Source organism: Ipomoea triloba, chromosome 12, assembly GCF_003576645.1.
Source record: "Ipomoea triloba cultivar NCNSP0323 chromosome 12, ASM357664v1".
In the NCBI taxonomy this organism is placed as follows: domain Eukaryota; kingdom Viridiplantae; phylum Streptophyta; class Magnoliopsida; order Solanales; family Convolvulaceae; genus Ipomoea; species Ipomoea triloba.
In genome coordinates this window covers 7977783-8004535 of record NC_044927.1, presented here as the reverse complement: position 1 = coordinate 8004535, position 26753 = coordinate 7977783, and the positions used below count along the sequence as shown (strand labels likewise).

At 34.5% G+C, this 26753-nt stretch overlaps 3 protein-coding genes across 4 annotated transcripts; 1 reads left to right on the top strand and 2 right to left on the bottom strand.

Annotated features, from left to right (window-relative positions):
- Positions 1-5656: 5656 nt before the first annotated feature.
- LOC115998097 lies at positions 5657-8579 on the top strand. Its single transcript, XM_031237570.1, has 9 exons — positions 5657-5811; positions 6307-6383; positions 6478-6543; positions 6840-6937; positions 7033-7070; positions 7148-7235; positions 7345-7629; positions 7744-7809; positions 8222-8579. Exons 2-9 carry the CDS (start codon positions 6323-6325, stop codon positions 8369-8371), a joined length of 852 nt encoding a protein of 283 aa, XP_031093430.1. The 5' UTR covers positions 5657-5811; positions 6307-6322; the 3' UTR covers positions 8372-8579.
- Positions 8580-12458: 3879 nt separating this feature from the next.
- Positions 12459-17401, bottom strand: LOC115999215 (scarecrow-like protein 9). Of its 2 annotated transcripts, none has more exons than XM_031239028.1 (4): positions 17067-17401; positions 14311-16773; positions 13426-13520; positions 12459-13049 (listed from the first exon to the last, which is right to left on the bottom strand). In XM_031239028.1, the coding sequence occupies exon 2, from the start codon at positions 16719-16721 to the stop codon at positions 14385-14387; it is 2337 nt and encodes a 778-aa protein (XP_031094888.1). In that variant the 5' UTR covers positions 16722-16773; positions 17067-17401; the 3' UTR covers positions 12459-13049; positions 13426-13520; positions 14311-14384. The 2 variants fall into 2 exon arrangements, with proteins under 2 accessions (XP_031094888.1, XP_031094889.1); XM_031239029.1 differs by having other exon boundaries at positions 13426-13517.
- Positions 17402-20424: 3023 nt separating this feature from the next.
- LOC115999094 (oxysterol-binding protein-related protein 3A-like) lies at positions 20425-25535 on the bottom strand. The gene is made up of 10 exons (XM_031238855.1): positions 25112-25535; positions 24508-24601; positions 23818-23934; positions 23645-23717; positions 23442-23560; positions 23209-23330; positions 22156-22332; positions 21699-21843; positions 21270-21448; positions 20425-20862 (listed from the first exon to the last, which is right to left on the bottom strand). The coding sequence occupies exons 1-10, from the start codon at positions 25210-25212 to the stop codon at positions 20607-20609; spliced, it is 1383 nt and encodes a 460-aa protein (XP_031094715.1). The 5' UTR covers positions 25213-25535; the 3' UTR covers positions 20425-20606.
- Between the last annotated feature and the right edge of the window lie 1218 nt (positions 25536-26753).

Genomic DNA, 26753 nt, shown 5'->3' with positions numbered 1-26753 from the left:
TTAGACTTTAGAGTGCTCTTCCAAATCCTTTTTTAGAAATCCATGCAATTAGAGCTAAGAGGCACATACAATGATTATAGATTGCACGCGAGTGCCAATGAAACATATTATTAAAAATATGAGATGCGATTAAAGTTAAATGAGATTTAATCTAGTTAAATTCTGTTCAAGAAATTAATTTGGTCACACTAACTTATTTAAGTTGACTAGTGAGATTGATCACTATGTTTTTTTTTAGTTTTAAATTTACGCTTTTTCTTTTGGTCACTTGATGATAAATATTTTTTTTCTCATACATATATATATATATATATATATATATATATATATATATATATATATATACTAATATATATATATATATATATATATATATATATCACTTTATTCCAAAAAATACTCTTAAATATAATACGACAAAATCACATAACATTTTCAAAATGAGTAATATCCAATTTAGTACTCGACTATAGTGATTTTTCTCGATCTAGTCTTAAATATCTTTTTGTATTTAATTTTTTTTTTTTTAAAGATTACAAGTAATTGAAAGTGACATTTTAAAATACTTATTATTGAACTAGGTTTCATTAGACGTTTGCAACATTTTATTTTAAAAAATTAATTCATAAATTATAAAAAATTCTTAATATGTGGTTTTGGGCACGGCAGTGCCACATTATACACCCCAAAATTAAAAAAATAAAAATGTTTCATTGGACAGACTGGACGTAACAAATGTTGAACCAATTTTGAATTTAAAAAAAGATTTGGGTTTGGACAAATGGTATCTGTTGAGCCGTGACTGATGGGAAAGTTGATGAATCTATGTTTCTGACTTGTTAGCATCAGGATTTTGAAGCTCCATTACCGTACCAGTACGACCCCAAATTATTGGGACATGTATGGAATCTACGCCATTAACCTCGAAGTCTCCAGATGTTTGAATATAATAAAAACCACTATTCATAATGTAACAGCAGTACTGTTTCATCAAATATCTAGGATATTTATTATTTTAGTTTTAATGTGTGCTGGCCATGGATGCCACAATTAATGCCCTTCTCCAAAATGTTAGTAAAAATATTGCAATATAAATTTGTTGTTTTTATTAGAATGATACAGAATTTGTGGACTTTGTATGTAGATGGACTTTCCATACATACCAAGTACTAATTTGTCCCTAAATGCTAATTTTTTTTCTTTTTTGAATGCTAATTACATTAGATTAATGATGGTCATTGATCTTTTGTTTTATACGGTTTAGATTAGTTCTCACATATTCATGGGCAATGGGTTCTCATAAGAGCATCACCTTATATATATTTAGGATCAAATTAGAACCCGTCCCACATGAGAAGTAACTAATTATTACTTCGGGCTTTTATATTGAGTTCGTGTATTGTCATGAGTTTTTTTTTTAGATTTGTTGGATTATTATTTACATATATTTATGGAGAGATGAATTATTAATTTTATGAGCATTTAGAATTCTGATATTATTATATGTGAATGTTATTCATGATTTTAAGAGGTATAATTTTGGTAGGATTTTATTCCCCATATTTGATGATGCTTGTGTTTGATTTACAATTGAAACTCTGATGAACAGGGCTTTAGCACTAAAGAGGAGTTTATGAATGCAGGTGTGTGTGTGTTGGCTTATCGCCTAGCATTCAAAAACTACTTGTTTAATTACCCAAAAAAAAAAAAAAAAAAAAAAACTACTTGTTTATGTCAAGTGTATGTAAAAAGTTGCCAATTTCAATTAAAAACAAAAAACAAAAAAAAACAAAAAAAAAAAAAAAACAAAAAAACCTGGATGCTTTTAATTTGGTTCAAGAAAGTACCTTTGGATACAAAGTACTGTATTAGATTTAGATTTTAATTTTGTTGTTTTCTTTACAATGCAATACGATGGCTTTTTTGTTTTTTGGTTTTATTTTTTTGGTTTTATTTATTTATTTATTTATTTTTTTTGCGAATTAGAAATAATGTCACCATTGTAATACAGATATAAAATGAACATAGAGTATGCCCAGTTGTGAATATTGGGGATGCTGAATCAACTAATCTCTATCTAACAACTATTGGAGAATATAATTTTATTTTATTTTTTATTTTTAGATTTTGAGTACAATTGCAAGGCATGACAATAGGGAAGATAAAAAGCACAAGTAAAAATTGTATATGTGTAATACACAAAGCATTCAACGTGCACGTTTTAGAGAACACACATGATACACCACTGCCACATACCAAAGCGAGTAGCGAGTAATACTGCCTTCATGCGTATAGAGGAAGGTGATACAGGTGTCATGCATACAGAACGTGGACTTGGTAGAGACAGGCCAATGAGAACGCATAAATTTCTGGGTTACTTGCTGATTATACGCGTCCCTTAGTGTAGTTTTGATCCTACTTTTAAGCTTAGTAGTTATTTTACATCTTATATAAAGCTCTGTAATAAAAAGTGTTGAACATGAATGAAATACATTATTCTTGAATATTTAGTTTCTTTGGAGTTTGTTCTTACTCGAAAAGAACGATCGATACGTTTGCAGGGCAATCGTATCAATTTGGTGCTCTCGTATATGATTGTTTGTCACTTCTATATATTTTGTTTTTTTCCTTATATTCTGAAAAACTGTCTGTGTGTGTGGTTCATTTTCTGGAAAATGGATAAAATTGTATAATTAAACATTGTAATTATTTTATTTAAAATATAATAAATTATAATAATATTAAAATAATGTTATTTATTAAAAAATAGAATTAAAAAAAATGTAGAACTGACAGGTTCCCGGCGACAACCTGTATGTGTACTGGTCTACGGCGGAAACCTATATTGGTTTCCACCAATTTCCGATGGTTTCCTTGGTCCATTTCCGGCCATGGGTGATATGACTTGATTTTGGTCAAGAACATGTGAAACGGTCATTTTGGCGATTCCGGAAAATGACTTACGGAAAAAATTTCTGTAAGTCATTTTCCGGAATAATGAACTAATTTTCTTTGGTCAACGGAAAACATTTTCCGTTGACCGTATTTTTCGGACGTTGCCAAACATCGAAAACTCGAAAAATATTTTTCGGCAGTCATTTTACTATTTACAAAACACACCCTAAAAGAAAATGATACGAATTATTAGAAATGAATGAGATAGTGAGTGTACTATTTATAAGGAAAAGATTTAGACCCACAAAGACCATGAGGATGCTCTTAGAACAACAACATTAGGCATAGGTTTTAAGGTTTTTTTTTTTGGGTCAAATTACCAGGAGAGAGAACAAGAGTAAAAAAGGAAAATTAAAAAAAAAAAAAAACAATTGTCAGGAATTTTTTTTAAAAAAATTAGTATCTCAGACACCCAGCTAGCGAGTGCAATGCACACGCTTGCTGGGCATGCCAGGTGCACATGAGTACGTGACGCAACTAGTTTTTTTTTTTTTTTTTTGTCGGACAATGGATCTCACAACAAATATACCTTGCAGTAAATTTTTTTCCTCTCTCCCCTATCCTCTCTCTCTCCCACATATGTATTAAAGCTGCAAAAATCACAAAAAATTACAAATGTAGATGCTCTTAGAATACTCTCATCCCTAAAAGGGGTGAAATTGTAACCGTATATATGTGACATTGTCGTTTCATATTAAAAAAAAATCACATAATTGTCTTAAAAGTCTTATAAGATTTGCAAGTCTTTCAAATACACTTTTGTCAAGCCAATGGCAAGGTGAGAGGGCTTAATTTTTTAAAATGTATTATTGGAGTTGATGTTGTTGTTATTGTTCGAAAGTGAGTTGAAATTAAATAAAATTGTAAATGAATTATAAATATAATGATATGATAATAATAGAGGTTATTTGTGAAAGCCGGAAAGTATTGTAGGACACTAGGACCATGGATGGTCTCATACAGAGAAAGCTAAAAATATACACTTGGATAGAGGTGGCACCTATGTGCCATTGAATCATGAAAGTGAGTAGAAGTTAGCTCATTCAACACTCATTTCTTTTCTTAGGCTCGTGGAAATGTTACTCCAGCAAATGCATGCTTCCATGGCTTGCTTTGCTTTTTGAGTCATCACTTATTTCTTTTTGCTGTTTTTAATGCTATTTTGAAAAGTCTTTCGATTTATTTATTTGAGAATTTGGACTTTATATCATTCATGCCTTCCTAGCAAGATCAATTACTTGCAAATGTGTCAAGCACATTATGCTCAATTGGCACTTTTGTGGCTCTCTTCGAAAAAAAGTCGCGAGCGAGATCGATCGAATTCCGGTGATGGGTATTAACTTTTTGAGCTAGAATTGATAGAAAAAGTATATTAAATATATACTACACTGTAATAGAGTCGTACTTAAAAAATAAAAAATAAATAAAAATAAAAAATAAAACTACTTGCAAATGTTATGTTTAATTTTCTTTCCTTCTAACATGTGATTTTTATAAGAGATTATTTTATACTAGTGATCTATATCTTTAAAACAGATATCATATGAATTATTTTATTATATGGAGTAATAAGAATCTCAATTGATATAAATAAAATAGACAATTACATTAAACTCATAAAATTGAAATAATTAGTAAGCAGATATACGGGTGCATTAGAATACAAAGTTCAATTCTGTGTTAGACTTTCCTCAAGCATTTATATTTATAATAGTCTTTATTATTTCACAAAGTATAAATTTTCTAATTAGTTTATGTTATGGGGCTATATGAAAAGTTGAAAACACGAGTTAAGGATTACTAAAATAACTTTTGAGGAAAATTGGAAGATAATACTGCACAAAGTTAAAGTAGTAGTTAATTAAGTGTAAGTTACTAAAATAACTTTTGAGAAAAATTGTGGAGAAAATATTTCAAAAAACGAGTTAAGTGATACTAAAATAACTTTTGAAGAAATTGAGAAGAAATATCTCAGAAAATAAGTTAGTCGTCACTAAATAACGCTCGAGGAAATTAGGGAGAAAGCACTCTACAAAACAAATAAAGTGTACGTTACTAAAGAAAAATGTTTCATCCATTGCGCTATATAATATTTGATGTTATAATTTATATAATTGTACATCAATCGAAATATTCTTAAAATATTATAACAAATCCATTTCGTGCAAAACACGTGCAAAAATACTAATTAATATAAAGACTCAAATATTCTTAATAAAGATATGTGAGATTAATATAGAAATTAATGTAATATCTTTTCTCTCAAAATGCATGAAAAGTAAAATACATAGTACTGTTAAAGTGGACCGAAACCCGCGGGTCGGCTTGCACCCGCACCGCCGCGGGGCGGGTTAAGGTCATGAAAAAAAATAGGCCCACGAAAATGCGGGCCTAATGGGGCGGGCTAAAATTGACCCGCAACCCGCGTGGGCCGCAAGTCAGCCCGCAAGCCAAATACTCATTAACTATATATATATTAAATTAATTATCTGACCAACTTAGCTGGTGTTTTTCATGAATAGCTTTGCTCGCTACCACTATAAATTTTGAGAAAATTAGAGAGAAAATATTCCGAAAAAGTTATTATTATTAATATTTTGAGAAAAAAACTAGGCATAAATTATTAGTGAACCAAAATGCCAAATGTCAGATATACGGTGTACATGACAAGGACGCAAGTATCGCGTTGCGCCTATTTAAACCCAGCCAGAGCTTCATCTTCTTCCCCCCTCTCTTCACACCTTTCAGTCTCTGCTCACAAGTCACAATAGACCAAACTGTAGTAGTACATAGCCTTCCCTTTCTTTCTGCAACTCCCCTAATTCCCTGCTCTTATCACCCTCCTTTGGATTTTGGGTATGTTGCCCTCTGGGTTTCTCACCATTTTATCATTCTTTTTTTTTTTTTTTTGGGAAAATTTTGCCATTTCAGAGGGAGCTTCATAAAAGCTAAAATTGTCAGATAATTATGGGTTTAATGATTTGGGCTTTGCTTTTTTACTGTAACAGTAATCAGTACATTTGAAATTTGTGGCTAATTTGTTTCGATCTTGAAGTTAAACTCTTTACTGATTAAAGGTTCTTGAATCAATGAATTATGAGTAGGATAGGAAAGGAAAGGTCCCCCTTTCTGTGAAATTTATCGGGCAAAGCTGGTGTTCATAAATAATCATTCAAAACCCATCATGGCTTTATCATGAATTCATGATTCAAAGTTGATTGAGAGGAATTGTAGATCTAGTTAATCTTCTGGGAGAAACAGCCTGAAAACTGAACTGAACTTTGATATTGGTTTGGGTGGATTTAGATTATCCTTGTGCACAATGCTTATGTTTTTGGATTCTCTGTTCAGGTTGTTGTAGACCAAGATGGCATACGAGGAAAGGTATGGGCAGGTTCAGAGGCCTAAATATGATTGCCTTCTGTTTGGTAAGGTTTTCTTTGGTATAACAACTTGTAGTATGCTATCCTAGGCTGCCATTATTGTTAGGTGGAGTTTTTGACTTGCATTATGAATCTGCAGATTTAGATGATACTCTTTATCCCCTCAGTGCTGGTCTGGCTGCAGCCTGTCTCAAGAACATAGGAGGTATTTTAAAAGCTTTATACTTTTGATCAACTATTTTTATTTTTTGTGGGTGACGAGGGAAACCCGCAACCACTACCCGAGGGTGTGCCTCGGTAAACCCCGCCTTGTTACCTTAGCTGACAAAGGACCAAAGGAGGTAAACTAGTTTAGGTTGCCCATAGCTGAACTGCTCAAACCAAGAGGGCTGAGATTCCCTTATGATCTTAGCCATCTTGTTGGGGTTACCCCTTTTGATCCACTGTTTCATTTGTTGTGTGGTTGTTTTTTCTGATTCTTGTTACAATATGTTTCTCCAGATTACATGGTTGAAAAACTGGGCATAGAGCCTGCCAAAATTCCTGACTTGTGTGATCTGCTGTACAAGAATTATGGGACTACAATGGCAGGTCTCAGGGTATGTGTTTATCTCGTGTTCATATTCAATAGAAGAGAAATGAAATGAACCTTATTTTGTATTAGGATTACTGAAATATGGTTTGTGTTTGGCAGGCAATTGGCTATGATTTTGACTATGATGAATATCATAGGTAAGGATTTAACTTCATTGTTTCATCAGTTGATATGGTATGGTGTTTTTGGATGACTGAACCTATGGTTTTGGCAGTTTTGTACATGGGAGATTGCCTTATCAAAATCTGAAGCCTGACCCTGTTCTCAGAAATCTTTTGTTGAGCCTGCCTTATCGGAAAATTGTAAGCCCCTCCCCCCGTTATCATGCCTTGATTACATCTGATGTTGATGTGTGTGTGTAATTGATCGGTTTGCTAACTCGTTTCTCGTCAATGCTCTGCTGCATAACAGATCTTTACAAATGCTGACAAGGTTCACTCCCTCAAAGTTCTTGGTATCCTTGGACTGGAGGACTGTTTTGAGGGGATTATATGCTTTGAGACTCTCAATCCCATTCAAAAGAACACGATATCTGATGATGCGCCTACTAGCTCCCCCGAGATCTTTGACATCATCGGGCATTTCCTTCGACCTAATGCTGGATCAGAGTTGCCCAAGACTCCCGTTGTCTGCAAACCATCTGAAGCTGCCATCGAAAAGGCCTTAGAAATTGCCAAAATCGACCCCCGCAGAACTGTAAGGATCAGGACTTGTGTTATTATTTGAGGCTTTGAGCCCCTTCTTTCTATCATATAATTGACCATAAGTTGAATGAATTGAAGTAATGATCTTTTCCTGATTTCGTCTCAGCTGTTCTTCGAGGATAGTGTCCGAAACATACAGGCTGGGAAACGCGTCGGACTTGATACAGTTCTGGTAAGCAACTATCACAAGTTTTTACTTTTTACCCCATTTACTACAATTGCATCAATGGTTTGATGTTCACCTAATTCTGCCCTGCTGGCACTCAATTAATTATGTAATTCTACTGGAATTGCGGCTTAGAGAGCCGAGTTCAGCATTCTGCCATCGAACTGTAGCGTTAGAGAGCAGATGAGAACTGAATGAATTGTATTGAATGTGATCGATCAAAGATACAGATTACAGAGATATATAATGAGAGAATCTTAGGCAGACTAGAATAGGGAATCAGGAAGACTAGAATAGGGACTCAAATACATAGAGTCCTAATAAGTCGAGTTCAGCATTCTGCCATCGAACTGTAGCGTTGTGGCTTACCATTATGTAATTCTTGGCCTAACTCATTATGGAAACTGCAATAATGTAGGTTGGGAAATCCCAGAGGGTTCAAGGTGCAGATTATGCATTAGAAAGCATCCATAACTTGAAGGAAGCGCTGCCGGAGCTCTGGGAAACCGAGAAGGTGGCGGAAGTGGGCTACCCCGGGGTGGCGGTGCCAACATCTGTAACGGCTTAGATACGACGCTGCCATCTCCAGCTCCAGCTCATATTGACCATTAGTTAAATGATGTAGATGTGTTAAGTTCTTTGTCATCATCATATCATCAGCTAGATATATAGATTAGGTAAACATTATATATATATATATATATCTATATAATAATGTTGTAAATTAGTCAGGTATGAAATGTTTTCATCAATGCAATAATTGGGGTTTATTAGCATCTGGGCATGATTGTTGTATGTATGTATGATATGATGAAACTAAGGATGTTGAAGTGCCACGTTGTTGGCAATCCTAAGTGGATAACCGTGACGTTTATGATTGAGATGATGACGTACACAAGAGGAACAGATGAAAATGTCGTAACGCTAATGATTCAATTATCATTGGCCAATCCATTAATCAAACTAACGGATCATAATCGTCAAGTGGTCAAGCCGCCCCCTTCCTACCCCTACCACATTCATTATTGTTATTATTCTGCATAAATATATGCATGCTAGCTAATATAAAAAATCAGAAATGTCCATTTCGGACTAATTAAAAATTAAACCATATCAATCATCACCAAAATATCTGTCAACCATACCACGTTTAGTTGAGTAATGAAGAAGGAATTAGCATTTTAACGTTTTATTAGATATAATAAACCTATTTTATTCTTAGTTTAGTTTTTTTTTTTTTATTTCCAAAATTATACGGAGTATGAACTATCCTTTTTGTAGGGAAATAATCATTTCAAAAGACCTTAACTATTTACAAATTTTGAAAAAATATCTATTTTATTATGATGGTTTTACTGGACTATGCCCATCATAAATTGGGTGAAAATATAAATAGACGAGAGAAAAAAAATAAGAATAATATTAATTGGACGTTAGATTCGAATAATATTTATAACCAGGTTACAAATAAGTAAATACAAGTCAACAAGGGCCCAAGCCCACAAAATGAAAGCCAACAAGGGCAACAGCAGGAAAACGTGGTCAACGGAAAACATTTTCTGTTGACCACGGAAAATCAATGCAAAATTCCGGAAAACAACTTCCGGACAAAAAGTCTGGAAGTCGTTTTCCGGAAATGGGAACAAGGCTCCATAGCGAGGAGGGACGGAACAAGCCGTCCCACCTCAGTCGGTGGACTGGTTTCTGCCGGAAACCGGGCAGCCGCCGTCCCTTTTTTTTAAAAATATTTTTAATTAATTAATTAATTAATTTAAAATAAATATTATTACTTTATATATTTTTATATTTTAAATAAAATAATAAAAATATATAATTATATATTTCTACTCATTTTCCGAAAAATGAACCAAACACCCAAAGACAGTTTTCCGGAGTACATCCAAACACGGAAAATGAACTCATTTTCCAAAAAATATTTTTCAGAAGTCATTTTCCTGCTTTCCAAACGCACCCTAAGTCTTGACTCTAGATCCAAACCCTTAGGACACACATGGAGTAAGGTTGGTTCAAACATGGGTATGCCAATTGGACAAGCTAAGGAGAGGAAAACACTCTGGTCTGAAGACAATGCGGATGATGATGTTAGAAGGGGAGCAAGAACACTCTATTGGAGTGTATGTCCCCCACCTTTAGTGTGAAATGAGTGATTGTCATGTTGGATTAACCTTGTTCACCAATGTATCTATCCAGGATCGTGCTAATGGCATGTTTGGTTCATAGAATAGGTCAGAAATAGAATAACATTCCATGAAATAGACTTATTCCGTTGTTTGGTATGGTCATTTTATCATGGGAATAACATTCTTATGAATGAGCTATTACCTTTACAAAGAGAATAGTCATTCCTAGGGGTGCTTTGATATTAGCTATTCTCATGCTCTTTGAGAATAGCTTTTATATTGCAAATACCAAGAATACCCTTTACAATTTATTTAATATTTATATAAACTTGTTTGGTTGAGAGGTTATTTTTTTATGTAATAAAATAATGATTATTTTACTTTAATAATCCTTAACATATTTTCATGTAATTCAATAAACTTTAAAATTAAATAAATAAATAAGATAATGGTAAACATATATAAGTAAATGATTTAAAAATAAATAACTAACACACATGCAATAAGCTAATAGAAAATTGATTGCAACTTACATGTAAAGAGCTTGAGAACACCCGTGAGTTTTGAGGGAAGAGAAAAAACAATGGTTAGAAGGAAAAAATTAGTAAAAAGATAAAGAGAATGTGAGAATACATAAGGGATGGTATCACATTCCCTCCAAAAACATTAAAATATTATTTTATTTCGTGTGTTTGTGTTTTTCTTTTTTCTTTTTTTTTTTGTGTGAATTTTATTTTATTTGAATGAATTTGGCAATATACACACTAATTTATGTAGTTATTTTTTAAATTTATACAATTAAAGAAATATTTTTAATAGTTTAGTTATATTTAACTATTTTTATAATTTAAAACATGTTATGAAATACGGAGTACTAATTAAAGATTAAACCTAAGGCAAGGAGTGGCGTAAAAAAAATAAAAATGCAAGAGAATATCACCAAATCTAGAACAACAGCCACATTTCTTGAAATAACTTGAATCAAACATAAGAATCTAAAGCAAATATTATTGGTTAATGGTTATTTACATACCTTAAACTAAATATCCCTAAAAGCCAACTTCACCGCTATAACTACCAACTAGGTGGTCCACCCAAGAACGCATTGCACTAGTTTCACTACACTGCCATGGGCCAGCAAACTCCAACGCAACATCAACCTAACATTCTATTGCCTATTGGTACATACTATGCGCTTAGAGCATTTCCATCTATTTGATTTTTGCATAATATTTTAGGAGGCCAAATAAGATGCCCTTAGCACCCTAACATATGGCACCTGCAAGGGTTTTTTTAGTAGATTTTTTTTTTCCTTTTTGTTTCAAATCTTATAATTGTCACGCTTGAGTACTTGACAAAGGAGGTCCACACAAAATTTGTAAAAAAACTCAAACCCAATGTCAAGCAGCAAACTGCACAATGCGGCTCCAACTTTGTTCCATACCTATTGAAATTAAGGTGGCGTTTGGATGAGAACATTTGTACTCTACTATCAAATTTAATATTCATTACCGTGCTTGTTTTTCTACTTTTACTATCATACTATCTACATGCTATATAGCACGCCAAAATGCACATTTAGTATCAATTATGTTAGTAATTTCAGAACTTGTTCAATGCTATATGCCTATATAATTAATGTGTTTTTTCCCTAAATCTTTTATTGCTTTGATCAATTTTGCGGTCTCACGTGGATTTTTTTTTTTTTAATTATATATTTCCTTGATATAGGTATGTGGTGTTGCATTTGATGATTTTGGAATTAAGAAAACGGTCACGTTCAAACTCAACACAACAAGTTTGAACTTCAAATTTGTATAGGAGAAGAACATGGTGTGTTGAGTTATATCAAGTTCATTCTCAAAAAAATAGATGTCGCGGAGATTCGATCCCATGACCTTTTGGGTGGCTCTGATACCAAATTGAATCATGTGCTCCATCTCAACTAAAAACCTAAGCTAATAATTGAACTGCACATTTATGTTTATATATTATATGCTCAACAGTCATGATTAATATTGAATTTGGATGTTTTTCTTTTTAATATAAACATAAATATAAAATAAAAATGTAATTTTTTGAAACATAAAATAAAAATGCAATACTTATTAAAAACTTCTTAAACATAAAATAAAAATGCAATACTTATTAAAAACTTCCATCAAAGTATAATAAGGAATCGATGTAATGCCTATTAAAAACTTCCATAATTAGTGTTATCCACCTTAACTCCTTAAGGTAGTTTGATTTTAATTTAAAAAATATTCATTTTTAATTCTACTGCAGGTTAATTTGACAATATACATATATGTATGAGTTCTGATATTCAATTTCATTTTATATATATAATAAGTTTATTATAACAACACTAAAATATTATTTTAATTTTACTATATATTCATTTGACAATATACATATATATAATTATAAAACATGAGCTCAAAAAGTTCAAAACCAATAAATATGATAATATAACCTGAACGGGCTAGCTCAAAATTTAGTAGACTAACCAAATAGTTTAAGTCACTTAAAGGGCTTTTTCCTTTCGTTTTCCTTCTCAATCGCATCCTGGTGTGACTTATAATTGAATGCCTATGTAATCTAACCATACCAATTTGTAATAAATATAAAAAAAAAAAAAAATTAAAGTATACAATTAAATAGTATCATATCACAAGAGGTAGAAAACATTACTCAAGAACCAAAAAAAATTAAAGTATACAATTAAATATTTGAAGGCCTATCATTTATACCTTGCATCATGCCCTTTCAGGAAGATTTCGTGTTTTGCCTCAAACAAAACAACCATTATAAAATCTGCAAACTCTATGAGGGTTCATATCATAGATTTTGGCATCCTCTATGGCTTTCAATGGTCAACCTTTATTCAGCGTATTTGCCAGAGATGGTGGGCCACCTAAAGTTCGGATTACAGGCATAGAGTTTCCCCAACCTGGCTTCAGGCCAACGGAAAGAATTGAGGAGACTGGGCGCCGTTTGGCTGATTATGCAGTCTTTTAACGTGCCATTTGAATACAATGCTATAGCAAAGAAATGGGAACTATAGGATCTTAAGCTTGACAAGGATGAATTTCCGGTCACTCACTATTAAACAATATATAAAAAAAAAATCGTTAGGTATCATTAAATAAATAGAAAGGACATAGTACATAGCAATATGGAATATACAAATGTACTGTACTACTGTTAGACAATTGCTGCTGAAAAGAAAAGTCCCAATGCATTCAGAAAACAGCACACGCATGAGTAATTTTACATGTACTCCCATTTTATACTCTCTATGATTTGGCATGCTTTGATTGCTAAATTTAGTAGGTAATCATGATGTTTATCCATTCATTTTTTTCTTCCTCCAATCAAATTTGAATACAAGTGGAAGTAAAAATTGGGAGTAAAGATTTTGATAGTACATCAAGTATTTTTCAGTCAAGAATTACCAAAAGAAAAGGAAGTACCGTACCTATCATCATGGTCCTCGTGTAAGAGCATGTGCCTAGGCAGCAGTGAAGAATTTTCTATGCACAAGTGTTTTGGCCATCTAGACAGTGCCCCCTGCTACAGATATAGCAATAAAGCTGCTTTAATGGGTAGTGGGTATGATATTTTATTGTGAGTGTTCTGATAATGCCATGTTACCCAATAAAAACCTCAACAGAGTTTTTTTTTTTTTTTTTTTTTTTCAAAAAAAAAAAAAAAAACAGTTGATTATGCAATAACAAGCACAAAACTAACAGCTCTCTATGACAAGATCCAAAGCATTAGGAGAAATAAAATCAGAGAATCTTACAATTAGTCAATGTGTCAAAGGACCACCTGCATTATAATTGCATTACTTGGCAATAGATCCATCTGTGCACAAAGACTAATGCAGTGCCTTGAGAATAATTTAGTTTTGCACTCAACATGCCATGCAGGTTATTTGCCAATGCCTTGATACTTTGATAGCTCTTCATGCTTTGTTTAATATAAGTTCTTCAAAAAATAATAATGAATGTGCTGTTTTCATGACATATAAGTATGGGAATCTCCTCAGATGATTGTCAATGTTTCAGCACAATGACAGAGATTTTATAAATTATAATAAAAGCTAAAGACTGAATCAATTCAACTGTTCTGATGACTAAGTAGAGATTTATTAAAGGGGGATTGGATTGATTAGTATTTGGACAAAATTCTATTTCCCTATCTTGGGAAATCAACAGATGGAGAAGACAAATACTCCAGAACAGAACATTTATATCCATGTCCAAGATGGATTTTTAAAGCTGCTAAATAGATAATTACCAACAGAAATAGAATGTGACCGAATATTGGCATAGTGTTGAAAAAATATTGGCATAGTTACCTTCTGAGCGCTAAATTGTACTTGTAACTATGGTGGAGGGGAACTTTGGCGGGTGGATGACCCGTTCAAGTTTTTCAAACAGGAACCCAGCAAGAAATGGCATAAATCGTTCTCCCTTTCCATCCTAGCAATAGCCACTGGCCATCTTCATCAATCACAAAGTCTTTGTGGTAGCCTGTTCTCACCTTGTCCCTTGCTTTGTTCATGATTAGATTTGCAAAAGGTATTTGAGTGAAGCCTGCCCTCAGATTACGTACTTGCCATTGCTTGTATGTCTCGGGCCTTTCAACTCTCTCCCAGCCCTCACAAGCCATGATATTCAGGGCTTCCCTCCCAAATATCTCTCTCTCAATTAACATCCGTTCTGGAACATCACGAGGCACATTGGTTTCAAGCATATCAAAGAGAGCTGAGAAGTGGAACAGGGCCTCACGGAACCGAGTTACAAAGAAAGGGGCACTATAGGCTCCATTGACAATCCCATGGATGAAGATGTCGGGATTTATCTTCCTTATCAGATTGAGAACAAGAGTTCTAGAGCCTTCAGCCAGCACAGTCTCATCGTGTAAGTTCTTGAATCGATACAAGCAATTGACAACAAGAAAATCATCCTTGTCAAGCTTAAGATCTTCAAGGGTGATAGTTTCCCATTTCTTTGCTATGGCATTGTATTCAAATGGCACGTTAAAAGACTCTGCATAATCAGCCAAACGGCGCCCAGTCTCCTCAATTCTTTCCGCTGGCCTGAAGCCAGGTTGGGGAAACTCTATGCCTGTAATCCGAACTTTAGGTGGCCCACCATCTCTGGCAGCAATACGTTGAATAAAGGTTGGCCATTGAAAGCCATAGAGGATGCCAAAATCTATGATATGAACCCTCATAGAGTTTGCAGATTTTATAATGGTTGTCTTGTTTGACGCAAAACATGAAATCTTCCTAAAAGGGCATGATGCAAGGTATAAATGATAGGCCTTCAAATAATCAGCAGCCGATGTTCTTTTGTTGACAAGGGCCTTATATATCTGGCTGCCAGTGCCAGCTAACCGTGCCTCCAAACCATCTGCAAAGCAATTAGCCAACCTCTGAGATCCATCACCAAAAGGCGATGAATGCTGCCTGATCTGTTTCAGGAGTTCATTTGCACTCCTACGGTCATCAGCAGCAACAGCCTGTGCACAATGAATCAAAAGCGTCCTCAAATCAATAACATCTCTTTTCCCGTTCTTCTTTTTACCACGGCCCTTCCCTCCACCGGGACCTTTCGAGTTCCCATTCTGCTGTATGTTTTTGCAAATAGCACTCTGCAAGTTCTGACGATACGCTGTTAAAGCTTCCTCACCCTTCCCCATGCTATGAAGTAATACTATGTCAAATTCCTCGGACCGGATTGTTGATTCTGTATAAATTGCAGCCTGCTTGCTACTTCTCTGGTCTTCCAAATCTTCTCTATGAGGATTCTTTCTCACTCTTAGAGATTTCTCCCCTGTCCCCTCCACTTCACCGGTTTCTCTTGTTGGCTCCTCAGTTACAAATTGATTGGCATCAAAACTTGCCAAAAACTTATTGTTAGTCGGGAGAAATTTATTTCCTTCTTCAACCCCCTTCCTGAAATTCCAGATAGGCTGACTCTCGCTATATATATTAGGGATACTAAAAGAGCTTACCGGGGATTCAACAAAGCCATCTACTCTATTGTTAAAACTATTCGAGGATCTAACCGATGAGTTGGAGCCATTAGGAACCGAAAAACCATGTAAATAAGGACTACTGTAATCACCAGTAACGTTGATCGACCCGGGATCAATTAGATAGCTGCTCCCCTCGTTGCTACTGGTTATATAGTAGTAATTGTGATGATTTTCGGATTCATATTCACCTAGACTCCCACTACTTTGGTTAACTACCGAGCTGCTACCCCGACTACTATTGGTGATGCAATTTTGATGATTTTCAACTTCATATTCACCTCGACTCAAACTGCTTTGGTCAAGCAGAGTTGGATTTTGTTCTGGCGTGGGCGGGTACTTCTTACCAAGCGCCTCATAGAATGACCTTTCTTTAGCTTGAAGCTCCAAAGATTCTTGAAGCATAAACGTCTTGTCCTCCATTTCTTCCTCCATGAGAATCTGGTTTATATACCTCAAATCCGCATCCGAGAAATCATCATCCTCATAATCATCCTGATGAGAAGTCAATGCCACATTTCTTGATAAAGGATCATGGAAACCCTCAAAACTGTGCACCCCCAATGAATTATCAGCTCTAGGCCCATCAACCAGTTCCCGATCTTGATATACATCTTCAAAATTCAATCTATTACTAACACAAGGATCTGGGAAAAAGGGCATGGATTGGCTCCCAACCCTAACTCCATTCCTAGAACCCGAAAACCCATATAGCCTTGGATCCATTCAAATATTCAATTCCAGTAACCGGCAATCAAAATAAGTCCAAACCCAGAATCTGTAAAGCAATTTAGAGCTCTAAATCAGAACAAATAGATTCAAGAATAACAACAATAATAACAATAATAATTAGAGCTACACAGTAAAGATTCAACTTTGAACAGCTCCAAAGACTAGGTGACAAGACATTTTCCACAATTAGACTAAAAGGGCACACAATAAAGCACTTGTATTGGTCCCTAAATCCAAAACTAGTGAAAGAAAAGTAGCCATTTTTTCAACAGAAAGTTGGGTCCCGTGTAAAGTGAAGGAAATCCCAGAAAGAAGGTGAGCATAGAGAAAGAAACATACCTCAGAGGAGAGAGAAGAAGAGAGGGAGTCTTGGAGTGCTCAAGTTTGAATCATAACAGATCTAGTGGATCGAAGATGGGAGCAATTGACGACGGCGATGTTGATTGATGATATTTTGTGTTGCTGTTGTTAAGTATCGGTGGAGAAGTTGGAAAATGGCAGAAGACAAAAGAAAAGAACTCACAGTCAAAGTAGAAGAAAAACAAAGGAAAATTAATAAATACTCCATAAAAGAGAAAGTGGGTGAAAAAGACAGAAGGGGAAAAGTTGGTGAATATGGAATCAATTCACATGCCCGCTGCTACAATACCAATACATAAAATTCGCTTTTCCTCCTAAATTCTGAATTGCCGAACATCAAGTCTCAAAACATGATTTCAACTCCAATTTATATTTGTTCAAAAAAAAAAAAAAACTCCATTTTGTAATTCCAGTAGGACCACGCATGAACTGCACAAAAGCCACGCCAAATCAGGATCGTTTCATAGCTATTTTGCTTCAATCTCTTTACGGTTAGAAAGTTGAAAAGAACTTTCTATTTTTAGCCATGGATCACTTACTCATTCAATTGGAAGTTTTGATCCAATTTCTTTTTCGTTATTTCATAATATATATACATTAGGGAAAATCTTACAAGTCATTGAGTACAGAATGCTTCTTCTCTGTTGTTTTGTTGTTGTCGCCGAGAGTTTTTCTGCAGTGTTTTTGCTCTTTGAATTTGAAAATGGAAGGGATGTCGTGTGGAAGAAAGCGACTTTCATTTTATATTTAATTTTTTAATAAAAAAAAAGTTGTAATGAGATTAAGCAGATGGAATGGTGTCTGTCGCATCAACTTCCCAATCCACTAAAGGAAATGACGTTGTATTGGACCAGAGTCCACAATGCACTCTGGACACACTGTGGACCCTGGTCCACGATATAACGATTGCCAATTCATGCCTAACTAATTAAAGTAAATATTTTTTTATTTTATGTTATGAGGTAAATTTAACAAGAAAAACAAAATTTGTCACATAAACAAAATATTTTCATCACAATTTGTTTTTTAAAAGACAAATATTCATACAGTCGCGGGCGTTTCTTTGATACATACGAGAGGGTCGAAATTAAATATATATGACTTCTCACAGTGTCATAAACCAACATTATTCGATTACAAGATTTTTGACTAATAAATTAAATTTTTAATATTTTGCGGGATAAGATAATATTTCTTTTTGTTATACAAGGAATAATTGGTAAACGTTCCATTATAGCTGTACATATATATTTATTTATATTAGTGAGTGAGTAATAGCTTTTACGAATTCTTGTACATATTTAATATATATTCAAACGTTGTCGTTTGTGTCTTATGGCGCACAATTGCAACAATTTGTAATTTTAAAATTTAAAGTCCTGTAGCTAATCAAAAGCCTCTGATACCACTCCGCAACATCTTTGTATAAACAAAGTTTACATTATTAAGGTTAAATAAATAAATTCTTAAACAGTAGGGGGCAGTGGCACATGCACTACAAGAAACCTACGACCAATCACTTATCAAAGTATGTTAACCATTTATCGTCGTTAATTTGGTCTCTTAAACGTGAAACTACTTTTTAAACTCATCAATCTTCATTTTATGCACAAAAAATTTGTGTGCTGCAATCTCAGTAGAAATGCGTAATATTTTTTATTAAAAATATAATATTTTTCTATACAAATTTTAAAATATATTAAATATCGCATGTGAGACAGTCTCATACAATTATACAAAAAACTTTAAATAATAAATTTTATACAAGTTAAATTAAATAGTACAAGAAAAAGGGTTTAATTTCTTGAATTAAAATGAATAACAAAATTAAAGTTCTATTGGAAAAATAGCATAAAATGACATTTTAAGTGGCAATTTTGTAGTACAAATATATGTGGGATCCACTTCCGATTCGGGTCGGGTCAAGGTATATTCAGATTCTTCGTAGTTACACGAAGATATTGATATATTGTACGCTCAAAATGGATAATGAGTGAATGAGAAATTGGGTCTCAAAGTAGACACATTTGAGATGAAAATTCATGTGGAAAAACTTTAAAGTAAGCTTTTGTTCCACATTGATAAGGGAAGTAGGTTTGCACCACTATTTATACAAGAACCTTTTCAAGGCATATTGACTTGTATAACATAGAGGCTCTCTCTCACACATAGGGATTGCAGATCAAATCCTAAATTGAGCTGAATGTCTTAGGGCGGGGGATGATTGATCTTAGCCATCCATGAAGGCTCATTAATAGTTGATGCATCTAGTAAAAAAAAACTCTATTTTATAATTATTGAAAACTTTCAAATTTGTAATATTTTTAAAATAAATCCCACCAATTTCTATTTGGTAAAAATTTGTGTGAGACTTATCCGCGAGACTAGTAAAGTCAAGATAAAAATATAATACTTATATTGGAAAATGTAATACTATCAGGAATAAAATATTTGTTAGTTATAAGGAAAAATGTAATACTTTTGAAAAATATAATACTTTTACATTTTGATTTAAAAGTATTACTTTTTTCTTCAAAAGTATTACACTTTTACTTATGAGTAATAAATACTTTATTCTTGATTATTATTACATTTTTCAATATAAGTACTACATTTTCATCTTGACTCGAACCCGTCTCACGGATAATTAAAGGTTTGTGATACAGTCTCACAGGAGTGTCACTCTTTTCATTTATTTTCTAGTAACCTCAACCATCACTTTTTAAATAGGAACTTGTCCTCACCTAAACCTCCCCTATATATAGGTCCAAATTAGATGAAAAGTGACACCCAAATAAAAAATGGGGGGAGATCGGCTCTGAAAAAAATAAATACAAACTTTGTAGTATAAGTCTATGCACTTGTACTCACCAAAAAAAAAAAAAAAAAAAAAAATCTATGCACTTTGTATTGTAATATAAAACGTTTGCACTTTATAGTATAAATCTTTGTACTTTATAGTATATATAATAACAATAATAATAATTTAATGTGTTTCATTTGACTAGTAAATAATTAAATATTACGTTGATGTCAAACTTGAAATTTTTCCTATAAAATATAATAATAATACCATCAAACCACAAGGTATTAATTAGCCTTTTTAAAACTAAATAAATTATTTAAATACTTTTAAATGACATTGTAGAAGGTTTATAATTTATTACCAACCAATTAATATAATAAAAATATCAATCTCCTCATCCGTACATTGCATTAGTTTTTTTTAAGCCCGTCTATGTACAATTGTAAACTTTATTTCTAACATATTTCCTCATCCTTACAATTTTCTTTTTTTAAATATTTTAGTTTCTCATCCTTATGTGTATGCAGTATGTGTGTTATATTTACAATATAAATATAAAAAGATATTTATATACATCAGTCTCACTTCAAAATGTATGATTAATGCAGAAACTAAAAGAACTGAAGCCTATAATATAAGATGAACAAGGAAATATAAAAATAAAAATAAAACAACAAGTATATATGAGACACAATGAGGAGATGATAAGGGCATTATGCAGCAGCAACAACAGAGTCTTCATACTGCCATGGGTTGAACTCTGTCGACTCGGCTTTAACATCTTCTGCAACACAATCTGAATTCTCAATAGCGGCTCGGTGTTCATCATACTTCCCATTGTAGCGATACACTTCCAGCTCGCCCCAAGGAGTGGGAGAAATTTCAGTTGTTAAATCAAACCACTTTGGTTTATACTCGTCTCCCTTCGCCTCTCTCATTCTCTTTTCGGCTCTCTGCCTCTCCTCCAAGCTGATGAAACAGAAGACGAAGCAAACTCAGAAAATGTTTTTATTTCTTCAGCCTGAAGACCTTTTAATGCGGTGTTACTAATGATACAATGAGTTGATGACAGCTATCGAAAGTAAACTAGGTGTTAAGAGTCTGAGAGAACATATGGGTTTATAAGACCACAGGTTGGACTAGCTAACTAATTGGATTCAGTCTTTTAGTGTGGTTTGGCCATGTGCATTATAGGCAGCCAATTGAGTGACCTTGAGCCAATCTTAGATTATAACACTAGGCACACTACAAGGTCTGATTTTAGTGAATCCAGGTGACCGAAGTTTGTGCTTATCGAGTGAAATGTAACTACTTTGTTCAAGCTAATATGAGGTCAAAATCAAAACTATAAGAGAGAGAGAGAGAGAGAAAGGAACCTGCTCTTTTCAGCGCCAGCTTTGGATAGGTCACCCTTCTCAAGTGCACATCGATCAGGCCTCAAGCGAGAGTCAGATGCCAGTAACTTTTTGGGTGCAGTGTCAAAACTGTTGATCTTGTGGGCAAAATATGTATATTGGAATTTATCGTTTTGTGGAGCATCAGCGGCTCTCCAAACCTAAAGAGGAAATTATAATACCATTTGTAAGCATGCAAAGACCGTAAACATTTTCACATCGAGTGTTACAACTTCAATGTTTCAGAAGCATGGAAATGAAATTATGTCAAGAAGATATGCAAATGTGAAGACTATAACACGAAATCTTACTCATGAAGCTTATAATGGGCAGTTAGAGTCACCTCAACGATAAAAAATAAAAAATAAAAATAAAAAACCTAAGAGAAGAATGAGATGTGCTGAATGTTACCTCTTTCATTTCAGTTCCCGGAAGGGGTTCTCCTTCAGAATCACAAGGTTGAAAACTCATAAATTCATTCCATTTTCCACTCATCAAAATTTTAGGTTCTTCATTAGCATTGTATACATATCCATCCACTTCATATCGACCAGCACTGCCAATTTTTTTTCAAAATTTAGAAAAAATAAAATAAAAACATGAAAATGAGCTTGTGGAGATTTAACATTATGAAGTGTGCGTTCTAGTAGGTATTAGGTAATCCAAGGTTGTAATACCTATGCCAAACGATTTGGAAAAAGGTCAGCATGTATTGGGAACAAGAAATGCGAGCTTAATAAGCAGTTCTCTCTTAAATAAAATTACTTTTGGTAGAGCAGTAAACAAACATCAAAAACCAAAAAAGGGCATGTAAATGACGTCCGATAGGAGCAGCAATTTCAGACAAGAGACTAGAAGCAAAACATACCCAAACCAACCACAAGGTTGAAAATACAGTAGAACTTTATCCCCGGTGGTCAAGTTTGTCAGTATCATCTCTCCAGCTGAATCAATCCAAGTACGTCCAAATATAAGATTGTTGGCTTTCGTAGGAGGGGGCACCAAGTCTAGGACAACACCATGCTTTTTGAGGGTCAGCCTTGTCCTGCACATGTACACAAAGGATGTAAATAGTTTGCCAAAATCATTCCACACGATGCCAGAAAATTTGAAACGGTCACCCAGAAGAAATTTCAAACTAAATCAGTATACTAGGCCAACTAGGGGAAAGGCAAGGCTGTTACAGTTGAAGTCATCTTATAGTTGAATCAGAGATGGAATAACCACATGAAATAGAAGAAAAAGATCAACAATCTCCTAATGAAAAAAACATTTTGAGAATGTGTTTCTTGTTGAAAAACAAGGGGTTATGCCTGTCTATAGGGTTGTCTGTTTATGAATAGGTGCTTACTTAAGAGTTATGTGTCTCTTTATATATGTATAATTTTTCTTCATTAGAAACATAAAATATAGTAATATATTGTAATCTTTCAGTATTATATACATTTTTTCATTCCTTGATTCTTCATCTCTGCTTCCGCCTAACTGGTGGGTGGTTGTTATTCTCCACCCGCCAGGCCTTTGGATCTTTCAAATTCAACATTTCTAACTCCAATGAGTAGAAGTGTAGAACTCTAGAAGCCTAAGCGGACAAGAAATTTTTTACCTCCCAGATTTGAATTATGATGTAAGCAATTACAGAATATTTTTTTATGAAAAACATGTATTGCATTTCGTGTTTTGAATTTTGAAACATGATGAAATTAGCTTCAGGTTACAAGCTATCACTGCTTAGCTAAACCAACATACTTCTCTACAAAAACTTAAAATATCTCCGTATTACTCTTTCCCCCTAATACTTCAGTCTTCAGATGTGTACTAACATCCTTATAATGCTTGATTGCAGAACAAGACAACTTCTAGAAACAAAAATGGTAAATAAAACTGTTTGATTGAGACTGAAATGAACAATGGCTTTTACCTGCCAAGTGGATAAACATCAACCGAGTTTCCTAAAAACTTGGTCTTCACCTTTGAAGTTATATCATAGCTGAAGTGTTCATTTTCTGCATGTGCAGCACCCATTGGAGGGTGATGACTTACCTGATACCAAAAAAAAAAAAAAAAAACATATGCAAGGTTCAGCAAATCAGATAGTAGAATCCCTTGAATCTTAATCCTAATTCCAGGCAAGCATCAAATATCATGGCTCACCTGCTCTGCAATAAACCTAATTCCGTCGTGGTTAACCATTTCATAAGTTTCACCAAGAATAGGATTAAATGGCTTCCATGTTCGCTGGATGGCATAGTACAAGGAAATAAACCAGGAAGCTGCAAAATTACATTGCTAATCTGTTTAAAAGAAAGTCATTCAAAAAATACCAGCAAGAGTTTGAAAGGAAATAGATTGTTTACCCGCATACACTAGTTTCATATGTGGGTCTTCGCATTCATCTGCCAATTTTAGGAGGTATGAGTATTCCATCAACTGTCAGAATATAAGCAGTGTCAGTCTACTTAACAAGAAAAATTATAGAGAACACAAAAAAGGAGACATTGCTATGCTGCACATTACAAAATGTAACTACCTCTGCCATTTTCTGAAGATTTGTCATAGGTTCACAGATGATAACAGGCAATGATACGAGTGAGGTGACATCAGCACCTATATACTTTTGCATCAATTTCCAGTAATTGTCACGATCCTGCGAAGAGAAACCTCAAAGTGAAAATATGATTTTTGTATGCAGAAGGTGAATAAAGGCTCTCTACTAAAACTATTTTTATCCTCCATTCCTGATTAAGTTGGATCAACTGATCAAAAGTGACAGTATAATTGGACCCGACCCGGAACGCTCTTGGTCTAACTCAAAGCAGTCAAAGCAATTAAGACAGTCAAATATGTAACTCTCAGGAGCTGAGGACAAGTGGAACTGTGCACTTGATGCACAGCCAATGCACTTATTACGGAGCACAGCAATTATTAAGGAGCCATTGCACTTATTGAGGGGAGCCGTTGTACTTAGATGGAGCCGTTGCACCTATTATACTAGGCTAGTATAAATACTGAGCCCCTGTGACAGCAGGGGGGACATGCACAATCTTGTACTCAGAAGATAAGCAACACAACTTGTCTTTATTTACTTACACATATTTTCTGGTAACATTCTTACCATAAAAAAGGTTATGAATTCAAATTGAACCGAGCACCTCATCTAACATACTTTTACATTGCAGTTAACAACACAAACATTTTTTTCAAGGAGAGGGATACAGACCTCCTGCTTCCATCTTCCCTTCTGGGCTTCTGTGGCAGCATCTTCAGTGCCTCCATCAGGATTTACAACTTCCAGACCTTCATAACCTAGGAAGCTATAGACAAGAAGAACCACTTTAACTAAGTATAATAAATCCCAAAAGGAAAATATAGGAACTCAATAAATGATGCAAACCAGCCTCAATTAACAAGAATGTAAATTGTATAATTGCAAGTTATTACTAGCAAGCAGCTATCAGGTACTGCATGAACTATGACATGAACCCTAAATGAAACAAATAACTAATAGAAGCAAAATTATTGAGATTATTGATTAAGAAAAACAAGTTTTTAAGATCTTAGAGAAGATTACTATTGGAAAAAACAGGATAGAATTATGTAATTTTCTTCTTTTGAGATTAAAAAACTGGATCTGTAATCACAAGATTCATCTAATTACAAGCTTTGTCAAAATTTCAAAACACACCACCATATCTGATGCTAAGAAGCTAGGATAAGCAAAAGAAGCATAAATCAAGCTCAATCGAAGTGAAGGAGGCTAGCAAATTGAAAGAAATAGGAAGGCAAAAAGTTCAATTGGGGAAAGACATGGGACTGGGAGATACCCATTAACAGATTTGGTCAAACTGGAGAAGGTTGAAGCTATGGAGGCGAAGAAGCCACCGCCGGCACTCGGTTTCTCATCCTTGCTGGTGGGGGCGGCCATGTCTGAAGCAAACCCTTTGCACAAAAAGAAAATCTGAATTATAGGCAGAGAATTGAAGTAGAGAGAAAAGACTTGAGATGGAAAATGGGATGAAAATTGGGGAAATCTTTGAATATTTGTAGTGGAATCGATGGAAGAGTTGTAGGAGGAAGATGGTGTTTGGCGGGTTGTAAGGTTTGAAAGTCAAAAAAGGTGTCACAGCCTGTGTGTGAACTGGACCTCTCGCTTTAGCAAAGGAATTTCTTAAGAAATATGATTAAAATATTTGTGGAATATAACGCGCTTAAGCCTGGTATGATTGTATGCAACAGTGTTGAATTATCTGGAATTATTGTGTATATTTCTCACGTTGACTGACGTTTCTCGTTGAAACTTGGAAGGCGGCTTTTCCAGAGGAGGACGATGATCCACTCCTAACTTGTAACTTCCCATCTTTTCCTCTATATATATATCCAGTGCCGGATCCTTAGTGCTGTCAAAACGGGCCAGCCCGGCCCATCCGGGCTGGCCCGTCCCGGGTTAGACCTAAAACGGACCGGTCCGGGCCAGGCCTGTTTTTCTAAACGGGTTGAGATTTGCAACCCAACCCGCATATGGCGGGCTGGCGGGCTAAACGGGCTAGCCCGTACTAAAAAAATATTTATTACTTTTTTTTTTATTTATTCTAAATTTCTAATATATAAGTTATAAACTTAGTATTTATATGCAAAGTTTTCAACAAACCAAAACAAGTATTAAAATCTTAAATTGTCTTAAACATTAAACATCATTACAATTTACAACAACAACATCAGAAGGCTTCAAAGTTCAATCAATCATCATTCTTTGGCATTAACAACATTATAATCCTTGTAATCCAGTGATAGATCATCACCATTATCTTCACTGAATCACAGTTCAACACTTCAACATTATGTTCACACAATCACAGTTCACAGAATCACAAAGCTTAATAACTAAAAATGTTTAGTGCGAATGAGAGGAAGAATGAGTGAAGCCGTAAAGGACGAACTGGCAGTAGGGAGAGTCGGAGAGAGACCGGAGCTTGCAGCGCGCAGATCGACGTTAGAGTTCGCACTTCGCAGTGGCAGAGAGACCGTGAGAACTGGCCGCGCATCGCGCATGTCGTCGGTCGCAACTCGCAGGTCGCCGGTAGCCGATATTCCGCTTCGTCTTCTCTTCGCTTGGTCACTGCTTCGCGGTGTTGTATAGATCTAGGGATTTTCATTTTGATTTTTAGGAGAAATGCGAAATGGTTTTTAGATAGGGACAGGGAGTTATGGAAGATTAAGGATTTAGCCATTTAGGGATTTTATTATTATTTTAGTTTTAGGGGGAATGGGGAAAATGGGAAATAGTGATATGGGAATATAGGAATCAGGGAATGTGATTATGGGAAATGGGAAAGTTAAGCATGCTGTTTCTGGATCACGCAGGGCCATTGGCCAGCATGGGGGGTGATGAAGCATGCTGCTTGCATGTTTTTTTTTTTTTTTTTCCTTTTTTTTTAATATCCGGGTTAAACAGGGCCAGCCCGGTTC

Coding starts and splice junctions, on each gene's coding strand:
- LOC115998097 (XM_031237570.1), top strand. CDS start 6,323: ATGGCATACGAGGAAAGGTATGGGCAGGTTCAGAGGCCTAAATATGAT. Junction 6,544..6,839: donor CTGTCTCAAGAACATAGGAG/GTATTTTAAAAG, acceptor ATGTTTCTCCAG/ATTACATGGTTGAAAAACTG. Junction 7,630..7,743: donor AAATCGACCCCCGCAGAACT/GTAAGGATCAGG, acceptor ATTTCGTCTCAG/CTGTTCTTCGAGGATAGTGT.
- LOC115999215 (XM_031239028.1), bottom strand. CDS start 16,721: ATGGATCCAAGGCTATATGGGTTTTCGGGTTCTAGGAATGGAGTTAGG.
- LOC115999094 (XM_031238855.1), bottom strand. CDS start 25,212: ATGGCCGCCCCCACCAGCAAGGATGAGAAACCGAGTGCCGGCGGTGGC. Junction 22,333..23,208: donor GATGTTTATCCACTTGGCAG/GTAAAAGCCATT, acceptor GTACATGTGCAG/GACAAGGCTGACCCTCAAAA. Junction 20,863..21,269: donor GCTGGCGCTGAAAAGAGCAG/GTTCCTTTCTCT, acceptor CTGTTTCATCAG/CTTGGAGGAGAGGCAGAGAG.